The sequence below is a fragment of the Cibotium barometz genome, chromosome 5, assembly GCF_041138505.1.
Source record: "Cibotium barometz isolate CiBa-2024 chromosome 5, ASM4113850v1, whole genome shotgun sequence".
Lineage (NCBI taxonomy): Eukaryota > Viridiplantae > Streptophyta > Polypodiopsida > Cyatheales > Cibotiaceae > Cibotium > Cibotium barometz.
Window position 1 is genome coordinate 17,786,410 of NC_141050.1, and position 9,656 is coordinate 17,796,065.

The following is a 9,656-nucleotide window of genomic DNA, read 5'->3' on the forward strand; positions in this document are numbered from 1 at the left end:
AAACATTCCAGAAGATAGTCCATACACTTTGGGAAACATTCCAAAAGATAGCTTTGCATGCGGTGTGGACGATCAATACAAGGGAGAGTGCAGCAAGCAACAAACCACAAGTGTTGATGAGAAGATTATGTAGTGCCTTCAAGACATCAAGAAAGCTCTACAGGCTATTGAAGACAATCTTTGCAACTACTCTATTGTGCATAGGGAAGCCATTCTTAAACAATTGACTAAGTGCATACTTTTGAGGGAGAGCAACGTTATGGCTCCAAAAGAGATTGAGTTGCCCTTGAAGGGAAGCATTGGGCAAATACAAGCACATGTTACACAAACCAAGCTTGGAAATGGAGGACCTCGATAACAATCCAAGCATGGAGGATCGCGATAACAATTCAAGGGCAACTCAATCTCCAAAAGAGATTGAGTTGCCCTTGAAGGGAAGCATTGGGCAAATACAAGCACATGTTACACAAACCAAGCTTGGAAATGGAGGACCGCGATAACAATCCAAGCCTGGAGGATCGCGAGGAGAATAATGCATGGTCCAAGGGTGCGATGAGTTTGTCTCCAGCTAGTAGCCCGACAAGCCTACACGGCTCACAGGTGCATTGAGGAAGAAGCATCAACGTGGCAGGAAACATGTGCGCTTTGATTAAAGGCCATGAATCCCCCCCCATTGTTGTAGTAGTAAGACATTTCTTATGAACTCTTTAGAGGTGTGCTCTTGCCATACATGTCATGCTCTGCTCCCTTTATCAAGAAGACATGCACCCATTGACTGTGCAAACCTCCTCATCAATCAGATTGTCAATGTATTGGATTATGTGCAAGACATGCACCCATTGACTGTGCAAACCTCCTCATCAATCAGATTGTCAATGTATTGGATTATGTGCAAGTTTAAAGGGAAGCTATCACCTCGTGTTCATATGTCCAGAAGAAGATGATGAGAGGAGTTTTAATCTTACTCTTGCTAGTGGGCCGCCTCAACTTGAGAGCATAAAGAAATCTCTTTGTAGAATGGTGCTCGTGTATGCCGCTCCTGAGTGAATATGCGTCTAGACAAGCTTTTTGTAAAAATATGTGAATTCGAAAATGGCTGCTTTCTTTTACCAGTTCTTTTGATGTTTATTATAATTGTGAAAAGCACACAAATTTTGGCATTGCTAAAGGGGACCCACAATGAGTAACATGTAAAAATCTATGAATTTAGCAATGGGTTACATGCTTGTATTGTTCTCTGTTGTTTATTGTAATGGTGAAATAGACATAGCTTTTCGCATTGCTGAAATAGACACAACTTTTGGCATGGGTATTGATAGCTACAAGTTTTCATATGAGTAATTTATTTCTTTGGATTCAAACTCTCTCCTTGTGCAGCTCAAAGATGGTCTTCCACACAAGACATGGAGCTTTTGTACGTGGGTTGCCTCAAGGTTGATGTAGACCCTTGAGGCAATGGTAATTATGTGCTAATGGTAATTACAAGCTGCAAGGCTCCAACATACCTGCTTAATCTGGCCTTTATCATTACATACCTGCTTAAACTAGTCTTCATCATTACATTGTTACGTGCATACTCAGGTCCGTAGTCGGGGTCGAAGGATATGTAGGAGTAGGCACATGAGTGAGAACATAAGTCAATAACAGGAGTAGGCATGGCTGCTTAAGGTTTCACAAACAATGGAGAAGTGTATGGTCGTTGCCAACGCAAAGCTAAAACTTGTGTGGGTAGAGCTAATTAGTAGGCCCAGTAAGAGTCCAAGTTTACTCAGCTTCTAAATAAGTAGTACTCGATTCGATCTTCATGCTTTCAAATATGGTTTCATTTCACATGAAACGGAATTTTATGAGTCCTTCCAGCAAATGTAAGTAGTCATGTACATGTTAATATTGGTTGCTGGTTGGAAGCTGGGATGATGAGGGTGTGTATCGTTTAGTAGGAATGGGTGAATGCACATGGATTGGGTGGCTTGATGTATGTGTGTTAACCTTTATATTGTTATGGTCAATAAAATGTAGTTGGTGCATGCGTGCACAACAAGACTGGTGTTTGGCTTCATATTGATGGGTTGTAAGACCATAACTGACCACCAGTATCACATCACAATGAAATACTCCATTAAAAAATTAAACAATACATAGAAAGATACTCATGCTAATGACATGACATTAAAATTGCAAAAAAGTGTGTTGTCTTAAAGGCCATAACGATAATCTATTGCCCTATCTTGCCATCTACATTTGTCTAGAACTTGGGAATTCACTTCCTTCGTCAATGTAGAGAACAGAGAACTTCCTCAAAAATCCAGAGATTGCTGAGCTGTTGGGCACTTAGTTGACACTTCAACTTGCCACACTATAACAAATCAGAATAAAAACATTTCTCACATCATCCACAACAATAGCACTTAACCCGTAATGTGCAAACTCAGGATAATGAAATAACCATGACACATATTATTCCACATGCATTCTACAACAGTTAGGCACTCATGCTTTCAATCTTGTATTTGCAAGTGAAGCATCCATATACATAAATCAAAATTTCACTAACAAAAGCTCCTTACATAAAGTGCAGTGTAAAAAAACTATGGAGGGGATAAGGCCATAGCTAGAGTCTACAAAAACTGTTCATCCAACAAAAAACGACTGAGGGGATAAGACCATAGGTACAAAAATGATTTTGTTCATCCAACAAAATCTCCACAAAAAGACTGTGTAGAGGGGATAAGACCGTAGCTACAAAAACCAGCACATCCAGCTGATCCAACAATTACGAGGATCCAAGGTGCCCGTGAACATCTTCACATCTCCAAACTGCAGATGCACCAAGCATGCAAGTCCTTGCAAAGGTCCTCCATGTGTTGGTGCGAAAACCACTCTTTTGTGAGCTGCAAAAACAACCACAATTGTGCTAAAAAAACCACATGTGATTTTGTTCATCAAGAAACTAGATGCGCAACACTGCTTACCCATTTTCTTGAGTCAAGGCGGCCCAAAAATCCCCCAGCTATCAAGTAGAAGCAATAAGCCATGATGTAGTACCCACAATCATGCCCATTTGGCTGTTGAGGCCCGTGGACAATCTTAAAATGCACCTCAAAAACAAGCATAGCCAAATCATGGCTCAGTCAGGGGTCACCACAAGACTTTGACAAGCTTCGCAATGCCCTATGCAAACACATGCTACTTAGAAGAGATGACATAGACAGAAACTTGTACATAACGTAGGAATGTTGACATATTTACCTATGCATGCTTGGAATACACTCATACAGGTTGACAAGTTGGCGAAACGAGTCTAAGTACAACAAGGTTGGCTTTGTTGTGTGTAGCTCTGGCAGCTCCTTGAAATTTGGATTGAACAGAACAAACAAACTCCAATGATGCCTACAAGTAGAGAGTGCTAATGAACATGAGGCGAGCAACGGACATCCTAATTACAGTAAGAGAAAAAGAACAGGAGAGCTTACAAGTATATGATGGGAAAGAAGATAAACATGCGCTCAAATACATCAACTGACAAGAAAATGCAATCGACTGGCTGGTCATCTACTTTGCCAAGCACATAAGGGTACCATAACGCATCAACAAAGTAAATCTTTTGCACTGCATCCAATGGGGTGGTGTTCTCCATCCACCTGGACCAACCAAAGCTATGTCAATGCTCTTGTGAAACTAGTGGATATGTTTCACTTCTTATATCACCAAGTAAACAAAAACATACTACATACATTAACAACCATAAGAGAAGAGAAAAAAAGAACCCGCACATGCCAAACAAGTTCACAATTTCGGTGCACGCTTCTACGCCTGCAAAACAATACCATGAACTAACCATTTCTCCAATGTGACCCACGAGCTTAGAGATGATAGACTTAAACTGCAAAAGTGTCCATTTGACTGCAATCTGAACACAAAAAAGAGGAGTAAGTGAGGCTTGTCATGCTTTAAAAATATGAGGGAATTTAGCAATTACAAGCACTCTCTTGCCGATCATTGAGTAATAAATGATACTTCAACATACACTATCTAAAGATTAGAAGCATACCTCATAAGGCTCGCAATTGTTGCCCCCATACTAAATTTAGCAATTACGAGCCCTCTCTTGCTAAATTATCTAATACATACTACATGATACTTCAACATACACTATCTAAAGATTAGAAGCATACTTATAAGGCTCGTTGTACATCTCAAAATTTTAAAAAGACAAGGCCATGTGAACAATAGTTGCAAGCATTCTTTGCATTTGTGCATTCACATACAAGTATGATAAGGCTTGCTTCAAATTTAATGCATGTATAAAACCCAATCACAGTGTCAAAATGCCCACTTTAGATCAAGTCCAATACATACTTCATTCAACATACACTATCTATAGATTACAAACATACTTTGTTAAGGAAAGTTGTATTTTTGACAAGGAATTCAAGAAGAAAAATGCAGCAGCCCAGTAAGCCTTCTTAATGCTAAGGTGTACTGGCATTGTCTCTCTTCTCACATAAAAGTAGATGTTTTAAACATGTAAACATGGACTAGTGTCGTAAACATGGACCTCATGTTCACATGTTGTGAACTTGGAAATATGTATGTAAACACAGACTAGTGTTGTAAACATGGACCTCATGTTCATGTGTTGTGAACTTGGACATATGTAAACATGGACTAGTGTTGTAAACATGGACCTCATGTTCACATGTTGTAAACTCTGGACACATGTATGTAAACATGGACATTAAGGTTTGCAAAGTGTAGGACAAGAGGGAGTTGGAGAAATTCATGCCCAGGAAGCACTCTAGAGCACCATATACATGGGCTTTGTGGGCAGCTTCAAACAGTACATACTATATTATCATGCTCTTGAACTACTATACATGTATTGAGGCTCACATAATGATAAGTTACCTTTGTTTTACCTATGCAGCTTTCTTGCTTGAACAATGACATCGCGGTTTATCATCAGGAAGAAGAAAAAGCAATCCACATTGGCTCAATTTCACAGTGGCAAGATGAAGGTTTTGGTGGCTACTATAATTCCATCTCGTTCATTGAAAGCACTAAGTGTTGTAAACATGGACCACATGTTTACATGTTGTAAAATTGGCTCCATGCCAGTAGGCTCAAGAAAGAGCTATGCAGGAGAAGTCCACTACATAGTTTCCAATCTTATTGAGTGACAATGTGTGTCCGGAATTGGTCACGCGGGTAGAATGGCACAAGTGACCCTGAAGAGTCTATGGAAGCTTGTTTTTGATGATCATGTCATTATGCATGTTAGCCATATCCAATTCAATGCCATAATAGGCCTACAAGAGGAGTCTAAGAAGAGACTACTAGAAAGTGATCAAGAGAAAGAAAAGATATTGACCGAAATGGACCACATGTGCACGTGTTGTGAACTTGCACGTGCGTGTTGTAAACATGGACTAGTCTTATAAACGTTCACATGTAGTGAACGTGGGCATATGTATGTAAACATAGACACTAAGGTTTGCACGATGTAGGACAAGAGGAAGTTGGAGAAACTCATGGTCAGGAAGCACTCTAGAGCACCAGCTACGTGGGCTTTGTGGTTTGGGGTGGGTAAGCTTGATATGCTTTTGAGCCTCTAGCCAATTGCAATGACCAAAGGCTCGATCTATTGCTGACGATGTGGATGAAAAGTAGCTACCTTCAAAGTTCAAATGGATTGCAATCATCTATGTATACACAATGTGAAGAAAAAGTATCGCACTTGCATAATTGTCAAATCAATTTGCACATGCCATCATGAAAAGTATCATCACAAATGTGCTACATTGTAGTTACTCTCTTGTTTCAGCTGAAAGGGTATCCCATATTAGATGTCATGCACAATGTCTACCATCATTTGTGTCTAGCTAAAAGGAAAAGATTCCATTACTTATGCAAGATTGGTAGGAGTTTATATGCAGATGGTCTCTAGTTTCCTTTCTCATCTGAAGGGGTAAGCACCCACCAGGATAGGGCTGACCAATATAGGTCTGGCTTGTTGGGAGGATTTCTTTCTACTACTAAAGGTGGTGAATATTTGGAAGGGTGATAGAGCCTATTGGTGAATATAAGTAAGGAACAGCCAGGGAAATAATCACCTTTGTCAGATTGGGAAAACAAGGAACCATGGTCTATTTTCTTTCGAGAATCACACCAAGCATAGAGCACCAAACTTGCATGATTATCTTTTTGTCCATGGTTTCTTTAACAAGGTAATGGTGGAAACAAATAAGAAGATGCCAAATTCATATTATTCTCCGGTTTGATTTGCCCTTTTGGGTGCTTGTCTAAACTTGGGAAATGGGAAACTTGGAAGACTCACCCTTGAGCATGGTTAATATATATGCATCTGCTGGCATGCAAGAAGATGCAACTAGGATGTAGCTAGTGGATACATGTCCCAAAAGAGAAGAGGGAGACAAACTTGGATGCAAAAATTTAAAAGAAGCATGCAATACAACTACATGTATGATTGTATGGGAATTCTCTATGAAGTTGTTGGCACGCAAGAAGGTGCATGAAATGTTCATTCGATGTTTTAGAAAATTTCAATAATTCCCACTTCACGGATCACGACAACAGAAGCAAAGAATGCAAGTTATATAGTAGACAAAGAATAAGAAAAAGAAAGCATTACCAAGTTACTTAAAGTCCAATTGTTGATGGCTATGCTTGAGTTTGCAAAAGCTTTCACCACATCTTCCACTTTCGAATGATCACTCTAACTTTTGCTCTTGCTCTCAAGATCACTACCCTTATACTCGGACGTGGAGGTGCCTACTATGGAGTCCTCTTTACTTGCACCCTCTTGTCTCAAGGGAGAGGGTGGCTTCTCATTAACTGTTTTTTGGAGACAGAGTTTCGTGTAGTGGATGAAGAGATTCAAGAGAATCCCCTCTTTTTGACTTGCTCCTGGTAGTCATACTTTGCCCCTTTGGCATCTCATTTGCATGCCCTTGTTTTGCAATTGTCGAATGCCCTTCTATGACTTTCATAGCACCACTTACTGAGCGTGTTGCCCACCTCTTTGGAATCTCCTGTGCATACCTTGGCAAATTGTATTTTGCCACTGCCGGCAGCTGCCCCTCCTTCACTTTCTTCACAACACTTTTGCTGAGCAGGTTGGCCCGAGTTTATAAAAATGGCCTAGTTTACAAAACATTCGTATCCGACGGCTCACATCCCTCAATCATCGTGCTGCCAGTTCTCCGCTGTGGATCCCCTCACTTGAGTTGGGATGGAGGCATATGTTATATAATGCTGAGGCCCGGCGATTAATCAATAACGAAGGCCCATAGGCACATGCCTAGCAATAAGTAATTTGCTAGCCTAGCCTAGGCTCCTTTTCCAAAATGCAACACCGCGATTCAAATTTCGGATGATCATTGTGTTTCGTGCGCGGAGTTATCCCACATGTGCTACTAGGGGTCGTGACTTAGGATTAAAAGTCTGCGTTGGGCACCCCTCCCTTTCGGCTGTGACGAATTTGGCGTACAGTGGTCTAGCCCAACCGCTCTTTCCCGACAAACCCAACGGACGAAATGTTACGCTAGCCTGAGCCCTCCCGATGACCGTTTTGCTTTCTTGCTGCCTTTGCCGACGTTGAGAGTGAGATTTAGTATTCAATGTGAGTATATAAGAGTCTATCCTCATGCTATCTCTACTTTCAAGTAGAATAGCTTTCACCCATTCTTGCCAGCCAACATTTTTCACTTGGTTTCAAAGCTTGGTTAGATGAGTTAGGGTTAGGTAGGGAGCATTAGTTATATTCTCAAGTTAATATATTGTGAATGGAGGTCATCTAGAGCTCTTAGAAAGTTCTTTCACCCATCCTAGCTAACCAAGATTTGAAACCAAGTGAAAAATCTTGGTCAGATGAGTTAGGGTTAGGTAGGGAGCATTAGTTATATTCTCAGTTAATATATTGTGAATGGAGGTTTTCAAAGCTTGGTCAGATGAGTTAGGGTTAGGTAGGGAGCATTAGTTATATTCTCAGTTAATATATTGTGAATGGAGGTCATCTAGAGCTCTTAGAAAGTTCTTTCACCCATCCTAGCTAACCAAGATTTGAAACCAAGTGAAAAATCTTGGTTAGCTAGAATGGGTGAAAGAACTTTGACAAAAACATGTTTCATGAACAATTCTACTTGAAAGTAGAGATAGCATGAGGATAGACTCTATATACTCACATCATTCCATTGAATACTGAATCTCACTCATCTAAGTTATATTTTCAGTTAATATAAAACATGTTTCATGAACAATTCTACTTGAAAGTAGAGATAGCATGAGGATAGAATCTATACACTCACATCATTCCATTGAATATTGAATCTCACTCATCTAAGTTATATTCTCAGTTAACATATTGTGAATGGAGGTCATCTAGAGCTCTTAGAAAGCTTGGTTAGATGAGTTAGGGTTAGGTAGGGAGCATTAGTTATATTCTCGATTAATATTGCGAACGGAGGCCATCTAGAGCTCTTAGAAAGCTTGGTTAAATGAGTTAGGGTTAAACAGGGAGCATTAGTTATATTCTTAGTTAATATTGTGAATGGAGGTCATCTAGAGCTCTTAGAGAGAATAGAGAGGCTTTGCTTTGCACTGATACGGTTATTAGCCTTAATTAGCAAGGTCATTTTATGACTCTAATATGGGCTAAGGAGACTCATGCTTGGTTGATGATTGTGAGCTAGTCTTAGATAGCCAAGGCAAACCTATAAGCAATCATCACCCTACATCATCCCATAGGCCATAGTTGCATGTAGACGTGCAATCCGGCAAGTGTTCTCAAGCACATAATGTGAGTGGATTTGATGATAGTAAAAAATGAATTTCTAGATTGAAATCTATTTATAGTTATAATGAATGTATATAGATACTAAAGTAGCGGCTCTACCATCAACAAGCAAAGTTGACGAAGGTTCCTTTCTCATTTTAGTTTTTTTAAAATGTTATGGATCATCCTTATTCATTCAAACTTACACATTCCCTCTTTATTACTACTCTTGAGCTATTTCCAAATCTAATGGCAAAGGTATTGGAAATCAAGAGCTAGAGGATCAAACCAAAGACTTGATTCCGTAATTTAGAAACTAACAAAACTAAGAACGTGATCAAATAAAGCTAGGCAAGATGGAAATGCTTTAAAAATCACACAATCTATTCGTAATGAATCTCAGGTGAGGTCAAGTACATGTATAGGCTATAGCCACAAAGCCTCATCTCAACATCGGTGCTTACATCATGCCTTTGGCCTTATCCCTTACATCACTCAATCTTATCTATCCTCGTCATACTCTATCACACTAAGCCAATCACTCTTATACACTCTCAAACCATTTAATCTTTACATACAATACACTCCCAAACCATTTAAACTTTGCACACAATCCTCGTGCATAAACACACTCGCTAACACCTGCTCCTATTGGAGCTTATTTCTCAATGCGCTCCCTTACACAATAATAGAAAACACATAATCTCCTACAATCTAGCGAAAAGTGAACAGTCATGCCACCTTGCCATAGAAGTAAATCCTTGCCTCTCAAAACTTAGTGAAATCTTGTCACTCCTCACAGTCAACTCCTACCCTTGCTATCCAACACATTATTGAGCACATTGTGCCTCCTTAACCACTT

At 39.8% G+C, this 9,656-nt stretch overlaps 1 protein-coding gene across 3 annotated transcripts; it reads right to left on the bottom strand.

Moving 5' to 3' along the window:
- Nucleotides 1-2,565: 2,565 nt before the first annotated feature.
- LOC147638145 (uncharacterized) lies at nucleotides 2,566-7,105 on the bottom strand. 3 transcript variants are annotated; one of them, XM_086794959.1, is made up of 6 exons: nucleotides 6,653-7,105; nucleotides 3,774-3,910; nucleotides 3,474-3,641; nucleotides 3,250-3,390; nucleotides 2,973-3,086; nucleotides 2,566-2,891 (listed from the first exon to the last, which is right to left on the bottom strand). In XM_086794959.1, exons 2-5 carry the CDS (start codon nucleotides 3,839-3,841, stop codon nucleotides 3,014-3,016), a joined length of 450 nt encoding a protein of 149 aa, XP_086651085.1. In that variant the 5' UTR covers nucleotides 3,842-3,910; nucleotides 6,653-7,105; the 3' UTR covers nucleotides 2,566-2,891; nucleotides 2,973-3,013. The 3 variants fall into 3 exon arrangements, 2 of the variants coding, with proteins under 2 accessions (XP_086651085.1, XP_086651078.1); XR_015265365.1 differs by having other exon boundaries at nucleotides 2,973-3,390; nucleotides 3,839-3,910; XM_086794952.1 differs by having other exon boundaries at nucleotides 2,566-3,086.
- Between the last annotated feature and the right edge of the window lie 2,551 nt (nucleotides 7,106-9,656).

Coding starts and splice junctions, on each gene's coding strand:
- LOC147638145 (XM_086794959.1), bottom strand. CDS start 3,841: ATGGTTAGTTCATGGTATTGTTTTGCAGGCGTAGAAGCGTGCACCGAA. Junction 3,642..3,773: donor ATTGTGAACTTGTTTGGCAT/GTGCGGGTTCTT, acceptor TGGTTGGTCCAG/GTGGATGGAGAACACCACCC. Junction 3,391..3,473: donor TTCTTTCCCATCATATACTT/GTAAGCTCTCCT, acceptor CTCTACTTGTAG/GCATCATTGGAGTTTGTTTG.